This window comes from Linepithema humile, chromosome 1 (assembly GCF_040581485.1).
Source record: "Linepithema humile isolate Giens D197 chromosome 1, Lhum_UNIL_v1.0, whole genome shotgun sequence".
Lineage (NCBI taxonomy): Eukaryota > Metazoa > Arthropoda > Insecta > Hymenoptera > Formicidae > Linepithema > Linepithema humile.
The window spans coordinates 23,711,610-23,733,323 of NC_090128.1; the positions used below are offsets into that span (position 1 = coordinate 23,711,610).

A 21,714-nucleotide genomic window follows, 5' to 3' on the forward strand; every position below is an offset into this window, starting at 1 on the left:
TTCTATAAGTTATTGAATTATCTTTTATTAATTTATTTTTATAGTGAATCTGCAAAGCGTAAGCGGATTAATTGATAAAAAATTATTCTGTACAATTTTATAAACTTACGATCTTTAAAATTACAAATTGATTCTAGAATTAATTCTCGAATTTATTTACTTCCATTTATTTCTTACAAGAAAAAAGTATATTATTTCTGAAAATAGAGTTATTTTTTATGTAATAAATAGCAAATAATGCTATTTTATTTTAGAAATAAAATTATTGTTTGTAAACAATTTTTGATCAATTTTCCCAAAGTATTTAATCTTACAGATTTCAATATCTTGAAAATTGAAACATATATCTAATAAGGCGCCAATCTTTCCTCCACAAAACATTCAACATTATGAATAGAAACTCAAAATAAATTTACACTAGTAATTTAATAGTGTTTTCGAGTGAACGAATTTTGATCGACCCAAAGTTGATTAATGACATCGCATCATCTTCGCCAATAAAAAATTTGAATTTATTGTAAAATGGTGATTAATTGATTTGGCATGGATTAAAATTCGTTCATTCGAAAACACTATAAAAAGTCTTGAGCTTGACATTTCTCACACAAGATGGCTCGTCGAAAGATCATAGATTGGATTCACTATCTATAAATACTACATAGTTTTTGTTATACATGTGTCGTTTGAAGAACCGACGTTGTTATTAGTGATGTATTTCAAATTTTGAAAGAAATTTACTTCATTTTTGTGACGTAGATGTATTCGATTTAATGAATATTATCTCAGTCTAGTTATTACACCAATTGATCTTTTATAATGAGTGTGTTCGCGCAGAAATTTAGTTCTTTGCGGTGCACGTACTCTATGTTATTAAGGTTATGTGACAAGCGCAAGTGTCCGCAATGGGTCGGCACGCTGAAGGAACGTAGGTTTAGCGCTTTGACATGGTCGCGCGTGCACTATGCGATATGCAATTGGGATAATTTGCGCCGGAGTCACCAGTTCCCGTTACCTGCCACCGATCAAAAGATTGTTGACAAATTCGGTAGTACAATAAACTTCACCTCGGATCAATTGAAGGAGAACGACTATGCTCACAATCTGTTCCTGAGTTCGCTGAACTACAAGGACACCGTGATGCAGCCGAGTATGACGTATGCCCATGTTACGAACGAAGAAGCTTTGAGGATCTTGGAAAAGGATTGGAGTGCACCTTTTACGAAAAACGAAGAAATACTGTCGGTTATCAAGAAGCTATCTTATAACATTTCCTCCTCAAAGGAAAGCATTGATCGATTCAAGTATAAGGATGTCTTCAATGCACTATCTACACAATATGAGAAATTAAGTGACAAAGATTTGATAATACTAATGCGGTATATTATACCATTTCAGAAACATCTGAAAGATTGTAATTTCTATCAAAACTTTTGCGAACAAGTGGATAGAGAATGCACAGCGAGATTCTTGCAATTGAACATCCAAGAGACACTGTTACTCTGTGATATATTGTATCAAATGAAGAAAATTCATTCTATTTACATATGGCACTCTATAAAAAAATTAGGCAATAGGCCCAGTAAGCTTAAGCCGCATCAACTAGTACAAATTTTGTTCTTTCTGAATGTGTGCCGCAAACCGCCTATAAATATGTACGAGCTCGAGTATCGTTTGGAGCAGTGTATAGATGACTTGTCCATCAATGAGCTAGGTATAGCAGCTTTGGGTTTCTTCAAGACTGGCACGCAAATTAAAAGCGCTAATTTTGTGACTCGTATCATAAAAAAGACTATTACTGAAATGGAAGCAGTGAGCACTGTCAGTATTGGAGCACTCTTAAAAATAATACGGTAAAAAGATATTAAATATTTACTGATTTATAAATATCTATTTTATATAGATTTAACATTTTGCTTCTAGGTACAGCATGCAACTCACCGAATTAAAAACGTTTGAAGACTTATGCACAGCTTTGATACCGCACTTACCGCGCTTTACACTGATGTCTCTAACGCACATTTCGCACGCGTGCGCGCGAGGTTCGTGGTACGATAAGGAACTTATGGACATAATAATTACAAGGTAAGTTTTATTATCGTATTTGGAATTGTCATAAATTTAGAAATTAGATGTAAGGAATACGATATATAATTTCAGATTCAATAGCGAATTAAAAACTGCGAGATTAAAGGATATCGAGAGACTCATTTTCAGTTTTGTTAGTCTTAATATCGATTCGAACATTTATCAGAACGTAGTTGAGGAATTAAGAGCTACTTGGGACACAAGCCGAGCGAGGGAAATATCACTGTAAGTGTTATAGCAATGACATGGAAAGTCATATTTTTTATAACTTTTTCTTAGGAAAAAAAAAAAAAAACTATTTCAGAAATATTTATGAGACTTTTTCGCAATAGGTTTCCACAGGTAGCTGCACGTACTTTAGGATATTTGGCAAGAAAGAGTATATATCCTACTGATCTGATTCAATGTGTCATGACACCGGCATTCATTAACAAAGTTTGCTATAATAATCATCGCTTCCTCACAGCCGAATATTGCGTATTGGACTACAGCCTTCGATTAGAAGTACCTGAATATCAAGGGCCATTTCTTAAGCCTGCTACATGCAGTTTCCTAGAAAAGGTATGCAAAAGAATCAAAGAAATATAATCAGACTCTGCTATATATGTTATAAAGATTTATGAATATAATGTTTCTAAATGAGATTAATGGATTTAATCGTCTTACATTTTATTTACAGAAACATTTTGAGGCATTTGTCACAACCACAGCGACGCACTCTCATGCAAATTTACTTCTCACTAGTGTGCTGGAAACATGCCAGGTATGTCTATTGTTGCATAAAGTACAATTTTATATGTATATATATATATATATATATATGCTTGTATTCTAACAGGAGATATTCAATACTACGTCAAACATATCGGCCGTTCGACCATTACCACACTATGCACAACTGGATATAATTTTCTGTCTGGATGAGCAAAACCAGCTCGTACCATCGGAGGAATTTATATCGCAATTTAAACAGGGCGAATTTAAACGTGTAGATAAGGATTCAAAAAACGTCAGGTGGATCGCTCTTGTTCTGGCTTCCCAAAGCCTTTTAATAAGAAACACGAACTTACCTATTGGACTTCTAGTTGCAAAAATGAGACAGCTATCCATAATAGGCTATACGCCAATCATGGTAAGTTTTATGAGATGACAATAAATGTATTAATCAGATTAGAGATAGTAATGCGAAAATACAAAGCATTATTTCTGCAAAGAAATCGATCAAGTTAAAAATCGATTTTATGATTGTTGCTCAATTTCCATAACAGTTTAAGTAGGTCTTTAATTTTTAAATTATAAAATTATTTATAACATTTATATTATAATAGTATAATTAACACAATAATGTTTCAATTACTTTACAGGTATCGTATATTTCTTGGAAAAAATGTATATCACAACAGGACAAGTGTGATTATATTAGAAATCTTGTATTCAAAAATAATTTGTCAAAACAATGCAATACGTAATATTATACCGAATTTGACACAAAGTATACGTGGTAAGTCTCATACTTTCCCATCTTTTCATTGATTTTAAAGTAGTTTCAACAATTTCTCCATTTTTCAAGATTTATTAGAAACTTTAAAAAATAAATGTATGCAATGTTAGGCATTATCAAAAAATTTTTTTTGAATTTTGTATTACACTGTCTGTCGTTTATTTAATGATTTTCGTAGGCTAATCAGACAAAAATCAGATAATTTTGTTTAATTATAGGAAAACTATTTTTGAAGTATTTACAAAAAATTGAATTAGATAAATATGCTACAAGAACCATATTTAAATTTCACAAATATTTACTATGTTATTGAATAATTTTTATGGCAAAAATGACAATAGCAAGAAGTATATCGTCATTTGCGTGTGAAAAATACCATCAAGTGAAAGACAAACTCTTTCGTCTGCTGTTTTCTATATATTTTCTGTATATATCTAATCCTACTTTTTATATTTTTAACGATTGTACCGTTGCAACTACTTGAAATGTTCTGCTAAATAGAATCTATTCAGAATAGTTTTATATTAAAATAACTTTTATTACAATTTTTCAGCCTATGAAGTTGTGTATACGTGTATATAATTATATTTAATATAAATTATATATATATATATATATATATATATATATATATATATATATATATATAAATAATTAGAACAGATAAATTTATTATATATTACTACTTACTAAAGTTTTTTGAAATACATCGTTACTTAAAAAATTATTAAGATATATATCTCTTTGTTTGACTCTCATAATTTACTAATTTTTTTAAATGACTTGATTATATTTCAGGATAAAAAGTGAAAAACATTTTTATTTATGAAAATATTTTACAACTAAATTTCTTGCCATGCATTATTATCATCACATACATTATTCTTGTATATTTACAAATGTAGGCGGTAAATTTGTGTTGCATGCAATTTCGCTATTTAAAACTACATTACTTATATGACATCAAAAAGCCCATATAAGTATAGGAAAACTAGTCTGTTTTAGAAATAATTGTACATAAATTTCTTTGAGTATTCAACGGTGACGAACAACGTTGCAGTCGCTGGTATCGTTCTTATTAGAGTCGGTATCAATCCACTGTAAAACGCGCCAAATCCTTCTTTCTTCGCAATATCCTTGAAAACTATCAACGCGGGTGTTCTTAAGTTTTGTACCTGATTCAAACAGAAAATATGTTTTACTACGGAAAACGAGAATATCAAAATATATACAGACGTATATTTTTGCATTAGACTTTTCGATTATGGCTTATGTTACATAATATTACCGTTATGCATCTTTTTAGTAATGAAACCATTTAAAGGAGATTGATAGGAGCGAACAAACCTGTATTCTACTCTTAACCACGTCGGCGGGAAATATCACTAGCCAAAACAATACGCCACCGACTCCTCCGGCTACCATCATCTTGTGCCAACCGATGTCGTCTCTGCTTTGACCCTCTGCTGCTAGCAGCTCTCTTGTGGTCTCGTATCCACCGAAGAAAAAGAAATAGCCCGGCATTTCACGAGCTATTGTCGACGAGAGACCTGGAAACAGGCCTCTTACACCGTGCTGCCTAAGAATCTGTTTCGTCAAATTCCACGGTCCTACGCGAGGTTTCTGAAGAATAACGATCCGGTCACTAAAAACTGCCACCCAAACGTTTTACCGCCGTTATCGGGCGCTATTCACCGTAGATTTGCCCATTGCGATCCGCATCTGCTCGACCTCTCTCATCGCTTGCAGCTTGCACTTTATCAGTTCGGTTGGGCACAGCGTCAGCGAGGAGAAGAACGCGGCGAAGAAACCGGCCCAGGCGTTGCTGAAGGAGCTGAGTTCTTTCACGTTCTGTACACCTGTAAAAATACTAAAAAATTAAGTATTGCTTTTTAAAAGAGTAGCTATTTAATTTTCTGGATTTGTATACAACATTTTGGATATGTATAACGTTTAAAATTCTTTGTAAAATCGCACATTAATTCTAACTCATTAATTTACGTTGTACCTGATACATGAGCGATTGCTTTCTGGCATCCGCCGTATGCAGCAAACAATACAGAATTCTCAGCAACGTTGGCGACGACCGCCGGCATTGTTCCGGCATACAAACCCCTCACGATACCATCCGTCCTTAATGTACGCAGGAAACAATTCATCATACTTTTATACATAGACGGAAATGTTTGCATCTTTACCTTCACGGTATCCAGCGGTTGGCCCACATAGACGAGGGCTGCACCGCCTGTTAAATGATAAAATATCGTTGCTCATTTTGTGAAAATTCATAGGAGTTTGCAATGTTCTTCAAGAACATTGCAAACCATTTTTTGATAATTATTAATAATATGTTGCATTCATTTCAAACATTTAGTTTTCAAAAAAATATGATAGAAAATCTTTTTCTATTAAGAATACTTTTAAAACGTTATCAAAATCTAAATCCCAAGTTTGTTCACAACTTCTAGATGATTATTTAATACAAAACTAATTTTTTAAAGGATTTTATCAGTCTATCGTCAAAGAAAAATGTGCTTTATTAGCAACTTTGATAACTCGTGTCATGATTCACGAACAGTAAAACGCCGCAGACGCGAGATGCACAATTTTCTTAAGGAAAGATATTTTTTCAGTCTTGTGACGTAAAAACATCGATTTCGCGTCGGTTAAATTGATTATCAGTTAGATGTAGCTGGTTTTATCAACAAGTTATTTACAAATAGATAACGTTGCGAGATTGGTAATCCCAAAACGTTATTTTCCGTGTTAAATCTATTATAAATTAAAGTCCGCTCTAGACACTATTATTTGTAACAATTTTAAAATCTATTTTATATAATAGAAAATGAAAGCAGGTTTGAGTAAAGGCCTCGATTGTCTTCTTATATTTTTGCTCAACAAGGCTCGTTGTTTTTAGTTTTCTATTTTTCTAATTTATTTCTATTTTTATATATTCTATAATTATTTTGACATTGCAATCTTATTCTATAATTATTTTGACATTGCAGTCTGCTTAAGAAAAAATTGTTATGATGTTATTCTGTACAATATCACGAGCTTAGATACAATTTTGCAATACGTCGCGAATATGCAAGCGCTAAAATTCCATTGTTCGATACAAACGCACCCCATGTTACGGTAATTTCCGTTTCACACTTGCATCAGTGTCCGTCGCGCACGTGACTTTGACGTTTATCATACATCCTAGCGTTCCCAATACAAGTATTTGTAAGTAAACAGAAAGATATCGCACGATTACTAGTCATTACCAAGCGAGCCGGCCACGAAATCGATTACGCCAGCCTTGATATTTCCCGTAGAATGGTTATTTTCTTTATGCACTTGATGCCCTTCCGCTCTAATAGGTCCGACCACGCTTTCCGTTGTCATCGTGGTATGCGTTTGTTCACAGAAAAAAAGTTTGACGCAACCACGTGCGTTTCAATCGAACAAACACAACTTCCAACGATCGTCGCGCGCAAACGAGCGATACTGACGATTGCATGTTCGTAAGAACGTATATATCCAGATGTTACGGCCATTGACATTGTAGTAGCTAATCGGGAAAAATCAGGAAAATCATAAAGTAATGGAGAATTTACATTACATCCAATTTATGACATCTCGATGTCCAATAGAAAAATGTCTTTTTCAGTACACACTTTGGACTCTGGATGCAATGTGAATCCTCCATTATGTATATATAGTCAACGATCAGGATTGGCTCAAGAAATTTTAAAGCTCCTTCATAAAAGATACTCCACTTTCATACTTCATGCTTCAGTTTTATATTTAGAGAGCATAAATCTTTGATGTATTTTATTTTGTAAAGAGAAAAGACGTAACAAGAATACATAAAATATATATATTTCGATGCTGAGTTACGAAAAGACGCCTAAGGATTTCGAGCGGGTCGCCATGGAAACGCATTCGGCCGCGCGCAAGTCACTAGGAAAAAAATCTGTCTCTACTAGACTGCGCGATGCGAACGATTCCGCGGCCGCGGAATTATCATTGAATTGTCTTAATTACATATATGTATTCGAATTTTTAAATATCGTCTTAATGTCAAGTGACGATGAGCGCGACGTAGCGGGCGTCGCGACGCGAAAATCACTAAGCCGGAAGTCAGCGCCCGTTCTGGCGAGAGACATATGCCTAAGACAGGACGTGCGCGACGACGTTGTGCGACATACCAAAACATGAATTCGCCCCGCGGTCGAGACTGATATTCCGACTATCCGTCGTCGTCGGTTCTCACTCCGTCCCGTTCGTCTCGTCGCACGAGGAAGCGGAAGCGAGACCGAGAGCGCGGCGCCCGGGGACGCGGGCCGACGGCTCCGTCGCCGTTCGTCGTCGCCGAATCGTGAGAAGGCACGTACGGGATTACTGCACGTAGCGTACGCACGCAGGCTAAGCGAGGGGAAAGTGTGCGTTGTGGAGTCGCGTCGCATCGCACTCGCGCCGTGTCTTTCGCCGTGATTTTTCCCAATCGGATGCACCTGCCATGATAGCTACCGCGAACGCGTCTCCGCCGCGACACGAGTGGCACGTTGCTGTGCTGTTCTAGGTTTTAGAAGCTCCGACCGACCGCAAAATGCGAGAGGTCCGTTCTCGGGAGAGCATCATCGCGGTAAGTAACAACGCCTCGCGTCGGCGTCCCCGTCGAGGAGGCGACGCCGGCGGCACCCTGCGACGGAAACCTGTGTCCACCACTCATTGAAACATCGCGCATCGCCTGCCTGTCTGTCTGCCTGCCTGCCTGCCTGCCTGCCTACCTACCTCTTCGTCCCCCCCTCCCCCGCCATTAGGGAGGGCCGTTCGCGTACGCGTTCGTCGTCGTCGCCCTCAGAACGCTCGGAACAGCGACGACGAGACGCCGAGTTGTCCTCTGTAGCGAGAGAGGACCGTTATGTCGACGCGCGCCTATAGGCCGCCGCGGCGACCGTGTTCCGGTCGATACAACGAGATCTGACGAGACTCGTCCTTTCCGTGGCGCTGACTTTCGAGGGAGACAGGCTCTCGGCAACGCTCCGATTGCGGAGCGACGCTGCTCGTCGCGTCCCACGGGATCGTTCGAGAGACGGCGTGCACCGATGAACTCGGTGAATAGATCTCGCACGCAGCGCGATCGTCTCTCTTTCCTTTGACAAGTGGCTCGTTCGATGGGTTTGGTTCGTCCTCAGGTGCAGGTTCGGTAGTGCGAGAGCTCGCTTGTGCAATTATTTCATTCGGGAATATTCTTGAAGGAAACATGGAATGTAATAACGTTGCGGAGATAATTGAACATGTGTGCTTAAGATTCAGTGAAATTTTTTCCAACAGAGCAGTTCTGCTGTAATGTTTGACACTTCAGTCACAGCTGAGGTTATATTGGAAGAAGCTCGCGATATTATCAAGCAGTGTAACACTTCTTTATGGAATAATATTTGCACAAAAATCTTGAAAATCTTTCTTTTTATTAGACAGAACCTTCAATTAAGAATTAAACAACACTACATGTTCAATATTCAATAACATTTAAATCATGTGCTTTGTTCATTACGTTGATTTGAAAAAATTTTTAACAGACTTGATTCATAATTGAGTATAATGAGAAGTATAATATTTTTGCAATTTAATTACTCGAGGACGTTAAGTGGAACAATAGTAATACAATATGTATCATCCAACCCGATATTTCAATAGAATGTATTGTTCTGTTACTGCAATTAGAGTACATTAACCTCTCATATTTTAACCTATATATCATTCAAAGAAATTAATAATTTATTAATGGTGAAACAAGTTGTTTTTTTACAATATTTTTTCTTTTTTACATTTTCAGTGAAAGTCAGTGTCACAGAATGGTGGTGGACTGCTTGTCGATTCAGGCCTCAGCAACTGCAGTAAGAAAGCAGGAGCGAAGGTTGGGTGGCACGGTTAGCACAAAGATGCAACCAAACAGTGGTGGAGGATGTGGAATGACACCCAAAGAACTCTCCGACAATGACGACTTGGCCACGTCCCTCGTATTAGATCCTTACCTAGGCTTTACTACACATAAAATGAATATTAGGTATTATTAAAGCTATTCGAATCAATCAATTTACGTAGTTACAACTTGTATCTGCAAAATTGTTTTTATTTTATTTTACTCAATAGATACAGACCGTTAAAGGCAAATAAGGATGAACTGCGAAAAATTATCTGTGAATTTATTCAAACTCAAAATTATGAAAAAGCATACAAAAAATTGATGGGTGGAGATTGGGGCGCGCGGCTTCCCCATACTAAATCTAAACAACAACAAATCAATTTGGAAAATCACGTAAGTTATAAATATATGTATATTTAACTTGTTTGCTGTCTTAATTTAATTAACTTGCTTACTTAGGTTAGTTACGAAGACCTTATTATACAAATTTTTAGATATTGTGTTTAATAATTTATTTTATTTCACAGATCAAACGATACTTGCGAGTTTTCGATAAGGATTCTGGATTTGCGATAGAACCATGCTACAGATACAGTTTGGAGGGACAAAAGGGTGCTAAGATATGTGCCACCCGAAAATGGATGAAACACGAGAAAATTTCCTGCCTCGTCGGTTGCATAGCGGAGCTTAGTGAAAAGGTGTGCTTGAGTGTTATACAAAAAAAATATTGGAAGAATGTTCGTCTTCCTTTCGTTTAATTTTTATCACACAGTTTTCCTTATTTTTATTTAATATTATATATCCTTTTAGGAAGAAGCTGCGTTATTGCATCCTGGGAAAAATGACTTCTCTGTGATGTTTAGTTGTCGAAAGAACTGCGCCCAATTGTGGTTAGGACCTGCTGCATATATAAATCATGACTGTAGAGCGAATTGCAAGGTCGGTATTAATGTTGAATGCGACGATCAAAATGAGTTATTTATTAAACGTGAGAATATTAATTTCGCAATACAGTTTGTGGCGACGGGAAGAGACACAGCATGTGTCAAAGTGTTACGCGACATCGAAGTAGGCGAAGAAATCACATGCTTCTACGGAGAGGATTTCTTTGGTGATGGGAATTGTTACTGCGAGTGTGAAACTTGTGAAAGGCGAGGAACTGGCGCATTTGCGAGTCAAAAGCCGGGCGAGGAAATGTCATCTGGTATTTCAAACGCGAAATTTGGAGCAACAAATTATGAGTCAAGATTTATCGTTAATTATTTTTTAGGATATCGTTTGAGGGAAACGGATAATCGAATCAATCGAACAAAACATCGACAGCAGCCGTTGAACAGAAACAAGCAGCAAGCCGACACTGCTCTCACCGAGCGGAACGCAGTTCTCGTCGGAAACGCAGCGGTTGCGCCGCAATCTCTTAGCATGAAGGAGCTGCGTCGCAAAGGGCTCACCAAGTACGACGCCGAGCTACTGATCGCCCAGGGTTGCCGCTTCTCGGATATCAATCAGCAGCAGCCGGCGATCAATAATGGCGAGAACGTGTTGCAGACACGACCGCATCCCTCCGCGATCACCACCTCCGTCACTAGAAATTTGCGGAATAAGCAGATGTGTAAATTCGACGGCAATATCGGCGACGGAGGCACCATCAAGAATACTCAGTCGCTCAGATCATCTAGGTAGGTTATTCAACTCCTTTGTGTTGTGATTAATTGAGGAGCGCACTAAACATTGTAAAAACTTATTCTGTAAAATCCGTAATTTTAATAATCCGTTTATAAATTTTTGTACACTTCTAAAGAATATTTTTGATTAATTTTGTCAAAAATGCTCTGGCGACTCCAGCTTGTCTTCCGACTATTAAATGTTTTGCTGTTATGCTTAATCTTAATTTAATGTTCAATTTTTTCAGGCTTTACAAGAGAACGGAATCAAAGAAAGGAAAGATCGGTGTGAAATCCGCGTCACCTTGTCCTATCGTAAAGGACACGGAAATGATGGATATCAGTCATCGAAAAGAGGATTCCGACAGAGTGCCGGTGCACGAAGAAAGCCTGTACTCGCGATTGCAGAAGCATCATTCGTCGCTGGCGTCGCAGGTGAATCGCGGTTTTTGTGGATCGCAACGGCCTGCTGTGACGGAAGAGTCCTCGATGGAAAACAGCTGTCCGCTGCGGTTGATGGAAGTGGACGATATCAGCGAGTCGAACAATAATGGTGATTCGGCGGAAGAGGAACGGGGAATACCGGATCTCACCGCGGAAGTCGAACTTAAAGCAGTAGATAACGTTAATTCTTCCAATTACAAAAAAGGACATTATAGTACAAATGCCTGTGATTCAATCCGATTAAGTTCCACATCTCAAGTCCACATACAACGCTTACATACCGCAGAATCGATTTCCAAGGACATTTGTCGATCGAGAGACTATCATCATTCTTCGTCGCCCATGCGAAATAAGGAAAACGAGAATGATCCCTGCGATACGGTCGAGCAGGCGAATTGTGTTAACAAACGTTCCAAGTCTAACGGCAAACGTTTCACGTCGATGGACGAGCGAGATGATCGCAAAGAGCCAGACGAGGACTCGTCTGGCGAGTTTGAGGACGACGATTCGCCCTCGCTGATCGAAGAGAAGAAAGATTTGCGGCAGGCTGATTACCGAGAGGATGACGCCTCGCACGAGACGAGCTCTCGGTCGGACGACGAATATTGCGACATAAACTCGGCAAATGTAATGACGATGGAAAAGTATGACGAGGAGAAAGAAGTGGAGAGTGAAGGCTGCGAGAATTCGATTGCGGCCGATGCGACGACAAATCGCCTGGACAGTGTCGAATATTGTGATTTAAACTCCGAAGGAGTAGTAGAGACAAAAATTAGTACCGAGGATGTTCTAGAGTGGCATAATAGCATGGTTGCGCATCGGGAAGAAGAGGAGGAGAGCGTCGTGATGAAAAGTGATACGTTTGTCGCAAACGTCAGGTTCGACGCCAAATCTGAAGTTTCCGCGTTACACGCGATGGAGATGGACTCCAGAGTAGACGTTACCGAGGAAAGTGGTGTGGCGAACTTTCATAATATACAGACTGCGAATTACAATAGCGATTTAACCGGCCATAGAAATGTAGAAGACGGTCACGATCACGCGTTGATGAAGAAATCGTCCAGACGGAAAGATCATGCACTGGATGCGTCTTCGAAGTCGTCTCGCAAGTCGCAGAAGAGACTTTCGAGCGGTAAATCCAAGTCCAAATACGGGATATTGACGGAGGGCGATGAGAATGACAGCGGGGGTACGAAGAGTCATAAAACGGGAAAGAGTAAAAATAAATCGACCAGAAGTCAGAGGAGAGACCGGCAGAGATCGGCGACGGCCGATATAGGAGAGGCCGACGACGATTCGGGCATCCAGGGCGATATCTATGAGTTTAACGAGAAGGAGAGCAACTTGGAGGACATTGGCATACTGTCCATAATAAGACGCGGCAAGCACGAATCTCGTAACGCGTCGTCGTCCGTTACTGCGTCGCCGGTGCAGGAAATGCAGTGCAATGACGAGTACAATAAAGCCGAGCCACCGGTACTGATTCGGGAGGAACCGTGGCCTCCGGCCGATCCGGGGACTCAGAACGAACACAGCACGGACTCCAGTAGCGGTGTTCAATCGGCAGAGAACTGTGACGAGAGTTTGCAAAGGTAAATATATAACGAACGCATCACATATTTTTTTCTTTACTTGTTTTCTCTACATTGCTATGTTTTTTACTGCATCCAAATTTTATTTCCATTATTCGAGAGAAACATGAGCAAGTATAACAGATTTATCATTTCTAAAATTTGTGAAATAAAATTTTGCTCGAAAATTAGATCGCTAAATCAGAAGAATTTTGTTTCAGATTAACAGCCTATGATAATAGTGGCAGCACACGAAAGTCCAGCTCGACCCCATCCGAGTGCCAATGGCAAACGAGCAATTCGAGCGATTGTCGCGTTTGCCCCGTCACGCCGGAGAGGACCGGCCGATTGAAGCTGACGCTGCGCATGAAGCGGTCGCCGGTGCTCGAGGACATTGCCGAATCCGGCACAAGCGGACTGAGCGAAGACAGTTACGAGCCGGAGTACGAGGTGCTGCGCGTCGAAGGCTTGGAGAGGCGCAAACGCCGGAAGAAGCACAAGAGTAGAGATCGCGAGAGACGGCATAAGAAATCGCGCGAGCTGAACCTCGATCCGCCACCGCCGCCCATGAAGAGATTACGCTTGATTCTCGGCAACGAGACACGCACTATCGATCTAACGCACTCTTAACAGCTATAATTCCTCGTTTTTCCAGACCTCCTTCGACATCCCCTCCCTCCATTCCCGTCATGATGCGCGTGTTAATATCAATTTTTCATTACGACAGACTATCTTTTTAAATATAATTAATCTTTAGAGGGCGGCAAGGATGTTTTTAAACGATAAAAATTTCGCCACAGAGAACGATATTGAATTGATTTTTTTTCAAGATTTTTTTTCTGTGAAAATAAAATTGGAAAATCTACACAACTTTCCAAACAATTCAATATATGTTTAATGTATAGCTTATTTCGAGACATTTACAATGTCTGGCGGTCCTCTAAAGGTTAAAAAGAATAATCTAGGAAATTATAGGCCTCCTCGTCCTACGACACGTGACAGCGATATCGAACTTGAAGATACTTTTCTCTAGACTTGGTTAGAATTAGAATTAGCATTACCACATTTCCTTCCTCTCTCTCTCTTTCTCTCTCTCTCATTCTCATTCATCTCTTTCACCTTTCTCTCCTTCTATCTCTCTTGTAGTCTTCATTATTTAAATCTTCTAGTAATGTATATCTTATTCTTGTAACAACGAATCTCTGAGGGCCTATCGAGATGTCTAAGCGGAAAAAAGCGTAGATGGAAGAATTTTTAGGTTGCATGTACAAGTTTTTCCCGTATAGAGTTAAATGCGGCATTCGAATGAGAAAAATGTGAATATTTATTCAATCGTCGTACAGCTCTATAGAAGAGATTAATCGTTTGTGAAAGCTCTAGTGTATTAAAAATTCTACTTATTCATTTAATCGATTCGAATCGAACGGATTCGGCATATTTTTCGAAATTTTCTATCTTTAATGAAGTAGGAAATGATCGGATCGTGTACGATCTCCAAAGAAGCCTTCTTTTTCTTTTTCCGCATTCTTTTCCTTCGATTAGCCATTTCCTGGCGAACTACTATATGCAAGAAATTGTATCGATCTCATACTTCGCAAGATGAGTATAGTCGAACGAAATTCTACGACTTAAACCTCATTGGAATCGTTTTCGAAGGAAAAAATCTATTACTTGCTGCTTTCCGTCTGATATTCCGGAATGAAGAAGGACGAAGGAAGAGGATCCCTATACCTATACTATGTATAATAATAAACTGATTAATCTAGCTAAATATTAGTTAGCGCTATATTATAATCGCTATTCTCGAACGAAGAATTAAAAATATCATGAGGAGAACCTTGTAAATATTGCTTATATATATATACATATATATATATATATATATAATATACGATAAGGAGTTTATTACCGTATTCTGTATTTCGGTGTATTACAATGTCTTTCGATGCGACTCGATACGTCGCAGGCTGATGTCACATTGCATATACCATTGTATACGGAATACAACCGACACAGTAGTAACGAAGTATTATAAGAGAGAGGATTTCACTCGATATCTTGATTTTCGTCATATATATTAAACACGCCAATAAAATTCAAATGTTCACATAGTAGACGAAACCCCATGTGGGAAGAAATAGGTTTTTTATGTATATGGAAACACCATGATTCATCTGTTCATTGCATTGCTTTTTTTTTGCCAACGAGAATGATACATGAGAGGTGTAGAAGGAACACATTTTTAGTGAAATTCATGGCATTCGAAATTTTTTCGATATTAGATTGCAGTGCAGTTTTGTTCTATAATTATATAAACTATCGGATATTGCTAATCCAATATCGAAAAAAAATTGTAGAATAAATCTTGTTTTTATCAAGTTGGAAAGGAAGTAATACTGCTTTTTAAGCAAGGAAATTTATATATCTCTTTCAATGCTAATTTAATCAAGACTGATTTCTATGAATTTAATAAAATTGTTAAACGATATTACTTCGTTTCCAATGTAGTATTTTTTTCTCATATCGTTAAGAGGGATCAGTTATTGTAGAAATCATCGAAAATTTCAAAATCTCAAATGTGATATCGCACAAGTTTGAAAGGAATTTCGGATGAGATAAAAGTTGCGTGAAATACGCACGTGATGTTTGTTCATTGTACAAGATTTACTTAAAATTCTGACTTTAACAAATGGGCCGTTACACATCGTCTAACGTCGATTGTCTTTTAGCTACCACAAGAAATAAAAAAAAAAATTTCTTGTTTCATATACAAATGAACAAAGAATCGCAAGATACAATTTTATATTATGTATAATGATAAAATGTAATACTGCAAGTGAGAGTAAAATAGTGTACACGGGTTTTTTGTTTTTTTTTTAGGGGAAGAAGCAGTCAAAATGCAATACTAGGCACGCAAAGTTAGAAGATTGTTTGCACACTAATTATTTATTGTAATTAATTAAAAATCTTACTTTTTTGATATAGGACATGTGTATATCTATATTGTTCGCGTAATGTTCGTTGCATATCGATATCGATAGATCAATGGCTTATCTATGATTTTTCTGTATGGCAAATGTTAATATTAGTTATATAAATTTGTCCCAACTCTTATTCACAATTTCGCTAAATTTTCAAACAACTTAACTCTTTAGAGAAAACTATATATACAAAGAAAAATGTAAATATTATTTTTCTTATATAATATATTGAAAAAGTAAATCTTAAGAAACTAAATTTTCGGAAAAGTATATATTCGTTTTTTTTCGCTAAGCTTTTTTTTTTTTACTAAGATGTTTTGTTAAGTGGAAATATTTATGAGATCGATTGCATTGACAGCTTTAATTTTTGACAGCTTTATAATTATCTGTTAGCTAATTACTTATCTCTGTTTAAACTAGAAAGAAAAGCTAGATGGAAGATATTTTGAAGTGAGCAGTATTAACAACAATTAATAATGATATTACTAATGCGAGAAATGTAACCAGCTAATTAATAATTAGCAAGTGATTGAATGTAATTAAGAATCAAATTTCATCAATTTGATAACGAATGGAAAGAAATATATGTATATGCAGCCTTATATATAAATCTTGATTAAAACTTCTCAATTAAAACTTCTTTGAAGAAATAAACCATTTGTATCGTATGAATTCAATTTTTATCATGTTAATTAATCGTAGAATAAGATACTATTTTTAGGATTTCAAAATAATTCAGGAGAATGAAGGTGTTGAGAATACGTAATATTGGTACCATTTATAAACATATATAATTGTTTGATAAGCGCAACGTATTTTGATCCAATTACACGAGCACTGTTCGCTCGGCACAATTTACCGCGTAATCACATTAATGTATAAAAACGTAAAATCCTCCGTCAACGTTACATGATCGTAGCGGCCTATTTCAAGATATTCCGTACGAATAAACGTGCGAGCGAAGGAAGACCATCACTCGACCATCTTTCCTCTTCACATATTTTCTTTTTGCGATCTGTATGCTAACGAGTGATTGTATAATGAATCGCTGTGCGATCGTCGTCTTTCGAAGCGCTTTATTAGAATGGAATGGTGAAAAGAAAGCGATATCTGGGATACATAAGAAGGAAATTGTTCGAAGCGCGAAAAGGCGCTCCTCATTTTTTTTTAGCCTGTCGCGCAATATTTTTCCCTCTTTGTTATCGGCAGAATTTTTGTCTCACTGCCATTAGGAGAATGATGTTACATTTCGATTAATCGTTCGTGAGAGTGTGTAAGAAAAAATCGTCGTAATCACACCCCCCGCGCGAGACACTAAACGATCAATTGTTATAGGTGAATTTCGTGTACGACGTTGCGACGAGAAGGACGATATTTGCTTGTCCTCCCGACGGAGCCGCCCGGCGAAGAAGGAAAGGGATGAATTTCTTTTTTTTTCTCGTAGAAGACTCGCGCGCGGCGCGTACATTGTAATTATATATTACTATTTCTTTGTTGAGCGGAAGATATATAGAAATGTACATTGTCATTATTATTTTCTACGAATTAAGGAATCATAATAAATGAGTCGCATAAACGTAATTTCCACGTCATAAATTCCTTCTGCCCCCAGTTTTCCGAATAACGATCGAAAGGAGTAAAAAGAACCAGCTATATTTATTCCTGACTGACTGAAAGTAGTGCAATTCTTTTATGCAAATGCATGGGAAGAATTATGCAATAACGAGAAGCTTTAAAAACTAGTTAAATTAAAATTAATTGTGAGAAACTTATTTCTACTTAATTAAACAATCAATTTTCGATATCAGAAATTGGCCTTAATATTTAAAAATTGTTTAAATTTTAAATACGAGGCTACAAAAAAGATCAATACGTTTCTCCTTATTTTAAAAGTAATTTCGCGACAATGATTTTCTTATTCTTTTTCAAACGTCTCGTATATATATCTTATACAAATTCGATTTTTGCGAATTGCGTATCTCGAGTGTCTTCCAGTCTATTCATTCGTGATGAGTTCAAGTCGACGGCTTTCCCGGCATACATATAAATATAGTTGAACGCAGTAGATTATATAAATAAAACAGGCCCTCGGTAAACCCCTCAGCTTTATCTTTTCTTCGGTGGAATAGCGTTAAGAATAGAATAAGGTTCGACGCGTTAATTATAGAGGAGACTCGTTTTCGTGCGTGCAAAAAAATTTACGCTCGCCATCGGAATGCATTTTTAAATAGCTGTGAGGCATATGCTACGAGGGAAAACAATAAAAATTGTTTTTTAATAAGGATAATTACCGAAAGAATTTACATTTATTGCGATATTTTATTACAAAGATGATTGAAATTGCATTACCTGCGCTGATAGATTCGCACAAGTTCTCATTTTTTATATAGAGCTTTTAGTGGAACTCAACATTTTTTTGTAAAATAATGAATTTTTTGTCACAATCTGAAATATAATGTCGTAGAATTTCAGTGGATTCTAAGAATTAATTAAAAATATAGAACATTTTTATTAAACTTTGTGTATTCTCGGTATGCTTGTGCTGTAATAAAATAATTTCCACACATTTTACAACGAATAGAAATAAGTTGAAAAACCACTGTATAATAATTATGCTAGGATTACCACACATAATTGTTTCTAGCCATTTGTCCCCTGTGTATGCTAAATTTTTATCTAGACCTCTGATTTTATTAAAATATATATTGTTACGATATATAATATTATAAATATATATATTTATATTTCTTTTACAAATGTTCTAACAATAATTTTACTCAAAATTAGATTCGATCAACCGAGTCATCGATAAGTTTGACGCCACTTACACGATGTTTACCTCATTTTATCGTCGTGTTTTATTACTGGACGCGGCTAGAAATAATAAATAATGTTTACTTAAGAGAACACCAACATTGTACCGTCATCTACTAAAATACACGTTCACACAATTTTCCGGAAAGCCGATACATTCGACCAACTTTCGCTCCATTATTGCACAATGCGCGCATAGCAGAGTCGACAGAATGTTCGCAGGAATTGACTGCTGATCAGATAGAAAATATCCCCGTATGTACGTTCCGCGCGTGTATCCTGCTAGCACAAATGCTACGGAGCGGAATTTTAACGCAACTTACGAATCGATCTCTTTTGCGAATCAAATGGGAACACGCATTGCCTTGCAAATAACGGTCGCGTGTGTAACGTCGCAAGCACGTCGGGAACGCTTTCCAAGAAACGTCAACCCGAACGCTGATGCATAAAATGCATTTGTATAATTATCTAATTTCATCGCTTGGTTGGGCGCAAGTAATCTTCCGAGAAGAAAGTAGTATCGCATTCCGCACTCGTCTATTTAAGTTTTTCAAGCTCGGGCTTATCTTTTATCGCCTGAGTTTATCTACTTTAAGTTTCGCAATTCAAGAATTTCTTAAACTAGCAATGTCCTTTTTTAAGGAGATAGCTGGTTTAAGAAATGGTATTGTAATGCAAATTTTTGTTCCAAACAGGAAAAATAATCGTTTCAATTTTTTCACGAGTAATTAGTTCGAGTTTGCTTAAATGGTAATTTTTTCTCTTCTCATTTATGTATTACAATGAAAATTACAATGAATTACAATGTATTACAATAAAAATTAATTGATCAAAAGCAATCGTGTAAACTGACGAAGAATAATTTGAACGTAATGAAATATTTTTCCCAATCGTTCATTTCTTATGTCGCAAGTCAAAATGAAAATCAATGATAAAGAACGCAATAAAAATGGAAAATGCACAGTTATCGGAATGTGAGGACTGTTAACTATTATTAATCGATATATAAAAATGTAGAGAGATTGTATCATTAAATACTGATACTACTAATGGTCTCTGTATCCGCGCTTCTGGTTCTTATTGCCTCTTTTTAAATCGTCGTTTGAAGAACCACGGTTTACAGAAGTAAAGGAAAATTATGAGAACTCAATTATCGTGGAAAAAAGAGGCTCGGATGAGCGAGTAACATCGTTGTCGGATAATATTAAATCGCCGGCATGTACGCTTATTATTGCGTGACGGTCAGCATGCGAATGCTGCTGCATTGACACATATCTCGCAGTGTGCCGAGTGTGACCTACATGATTCCATTATGTAGCGCAAGTATACCGCGTCGCACATAGACGACGCGCGCAAGAAGGTCTTTCCGCAGTTCTCTACGGACGGTGTTCAGCAGTCAGGGACGTTATCTGTCAGAAGATCATATATTTAGGGAAGGTGCGGAGTTCGACCGCACACTACCGGACCGCGGTAACTGCCGGATAGCGGAGCGGTTACTAGAACGATTTACAAATTCTCAGTGGGATTATGTCCGACGCTGGGAATAACCGCGCTATTCACCGTTGAAATATCGTTCTTCTTCGGAATCTTTTCAGGATAAATTAATAGCTAATTAAGATAAAATATCGCCGCCGAAAATGCTCGGTAGCAAAGATCTATCAATTCTCTTGTATCGATAGATGTTTATATTTACGTGTAAGTGTGATTTTAAGAGATACTGAAAATTGTTTCAAAATTATTGCTAGCCCAGCTTTTAATCGACCTATTGTTGAATAAATATTTCTCTTCGTCATTGGCGACGATATTTTATATTTCTTAAATAAAATTGCAATTAATATGCACTTTTATTTTAATCTTTACTGAATATTTATTTCTCAATTGAATATTAATTCTCAATATTCGTTTGTCAAGTTTCTCCAGAGATTCTTCATATTGTGCGGCTATTAGTTGCCTGGTAGTTCTTATTTTGCCGCGTGACCATCGCGCTGTCAATGCTTTTCGACGTAATATTTCTGTCTCAGCAGCTTTACATAATGCCGGGAGAAACATGGTGCACAACAGAACTGAGGATTTACGGCCGTGAACTAATACTTCTCACGGCGTAATTTCGTGATCGATCGTACATCCTATAAAAATACGCATCCCTTCGTACACACGGTAACGTACGCGATAATATAACACGACGGTAATGTTACGCGACATTTTTCCGACGACGTTTTATTCTAATTTCCCTGAGGCGTAATGGCTCCTTTACGAGCAATTATGATAAAATTTTATTCGCGAACGTTTGCTCGAGTTCAGTTCCTGCATTGTGTCTGACACCATGATTCATATATACTACTGGTGTATCTTTTAGAACTGCCGCAAGCAAAGTGCTTTTTGAATGCATAATATATTTCAGCATTATTATTATTATCGATGCAACTTTAGTTTAACCTTGTTTTTCATATATTATAGTTTTTCGATTGTTACGTTATTATTTTATCATAAATTATTAAAATTTTTAACACTTGAGTATTATTATTTTTAAAAAATTTGCACTTCTTCATATTTCTGATTTCTAATTTCAAAATGTCGATACCATATTTCGCATAAATATATCACATTTAACATGTTATCCAACGCCATTTTATTCTTCAAACAATTTTTACTTAACGCCCGTATAAGTGTAAATTTTTAGGGCGTAAAAAGATTAGACACAGAGCATTGGTGCGCGAGATGTGAACAAAGCGGTAAA

The 21,714-nt window shown here is 37.1% G+C and overlaps 3 protein-coding genes across 8 annotated transcripts; 2 read left to right on the forward strand and 1 right to left on the reverse strand.

Annotated features, from left to right (window-relative positions):
* The first annotated feature begins 637 nt into the window (after nucleotides 1-637).
* LOC105672759 (FAST kinase domain-containing protein 5, mitochondrial) lies at nucleotides 638-3,577 on the forward strand. The gene is made up of 7 exons (XM_012367908.2): nucleotides 638-1,850; nucleotides 1,921-2,082; nucleotides 2,158-2,310; nucleotides 2,418-2,646; nucleotides 2,765-2,848; nucleotides 2,924-3,217; nucleotides 3,450-3,577. Exons 1-7 carry the CDS (start codon nucleotides 817-819, stop codon nucleotides 3,552-3,554), a joined length of 2,061 nt encoding a protein of 686 aa, XP_012223331.1. The 5' UTR covers nucleotides 638-816; the 3' UTR covers nucleotides 3,555-3,577.
* An 809-nt stretch (nucleotides 3,578-4,386) lies between these two features.
* On the reverse strand, nucleotides 4,387-7,152 carry LOC105672760 (mitochondrial ornithine transporter 1). Its single transcript, XM_012367909.2, has 5 exons — nucleotides 6,856-7,152; nucleotides 5,595-5,831; nucleotides 5,282-5,445; nucleotides 4,934-5,209; nucleotides 4,387-4,761 (listed from the first exon to the last, which is right to left on the reverse strand). The coding sequence occupies exons 1-5, from the start codon at nucleotides 6,974-6,976 to the stop codon at nucleotides 4,588-4,590; spliced, it is 972 nt and encodes a 323-aa protein (XP_012223332.1). The 5' UTR covers nucleotides 6,977-7,152; the 3' UTR covers nucleotides 4,387-4,587.
* A 421-nt stretch (nucleotides 7,153-7,573) lies between these two features.
* Nucleotides 7,574-17,744, forward strand: Hmt4-20 (Histone methyltransferase 4-20). Of its 6 annotated transcripts, XM_067353259.1 has the most exons (9): nucleotides 8,226-8,778; nucleotides 9,414-9,644; nucleotides 9,731-9,896; nucleotides 10,031-10,201; nucleotides 10,314-10,442; nucleotides 10,518-10,707; nucleotides 10,774-11,182; nucleotides 11,416-13,203; nucleotides 13,404-17,744. In XM_067353259.1, exons 2-9 carry the CDS (start codon nucleotides 9,433-9,435, stop codon nucleotides 13,810-13,812), a joined length of 3,474 nt encoding a protein of 1,157 aa, XP_067209360.1. In that variant the 5' UTR covers nucleotides 8,226-8,778; nucleotides 9,414-9,432; the 3' UTR covers nucleotides 13,813-17,744. The 6 variants fall into 6 exon arrangements, with proteins under 6 accessions (XP_012223320.1, XP_067209360.1, XP_012223321.1 ...); XM_012367897.2 differs by lacking the exon at nucleotides 8,226-8,778 and adding an exon at nucleotides 7,574-8,219 and having other exon boundaries at nucleotides 10,518-11,182; XM_012367898.2 differs by having other exon boundaries at nucleotides 10,518-11,182.
* The last annotated feature ends 3,970 nt before the right edge of the window (nucleotides 17,745-21,714 follow it).

Coding starts and splice junctions, on each gene's coding strand:
- Hmt4-20 (XM_012367897.2), top strand. CDS start 9,433: ATGGTGGTGGACTGCTTGTCGATTCAGGCCTCAGCAACTGCAGTAAGA. Junction 10,202..10,313: donor TAGCGGAGCTTAGTGAAAAG/GTGTGCTTGAGT, acceptor ATATCCTTTTAG/GAAGAAGCTGCGTTATTGCA. Junction 11,183..11,415: donor CAGTCGCTCAGATCATCTAG/GTAGGTTATTCA, acceptor CAATTTTTTCAG/GCTTTACAAGAGAACGGAAT.
- LOC105672760 (XM_012367909.2), bottom strand. CDS start 6,976: ATGACAACGGAAAGCGTGGTCGGACCTATTAGAGCGGAAGGGCATCAA. Junction 5,446..5,594: donor AGCAATCGCTCATGTATCAG/GTACAACGTAAA, acceptor GTATTTTTACAG/GTGTACAGAACGTGAAAGAA. Junction 5,210..5,281: donor TCGCAATGGGCAAATCTACG/GTGAATAGCGCC, acceptor GTTATTCTTCAG/AAACCTCGCGTAGGACCGTG.
- LOC105672759 (XM_012367908.2), top strand. CDS start 817: ATGAGTGTGTTCGCGCAGAAATTTAGTTCTTTGCGGTGCACGTACTCT. Junction 2,647..2,764: donor CATGCAGTTTCCTAGAAAAG/GTATGCAAAAGA, acceptor TTTTATTTACAG/AAACATTTTGAGGCATTTGT. Junction 3,218..3,449: donor TAGGCTATACGCCAATCATG/GTAAGTTTTATG, acceptor ATTACTTTACAG/GTATCGTATATTTCTTGGAA.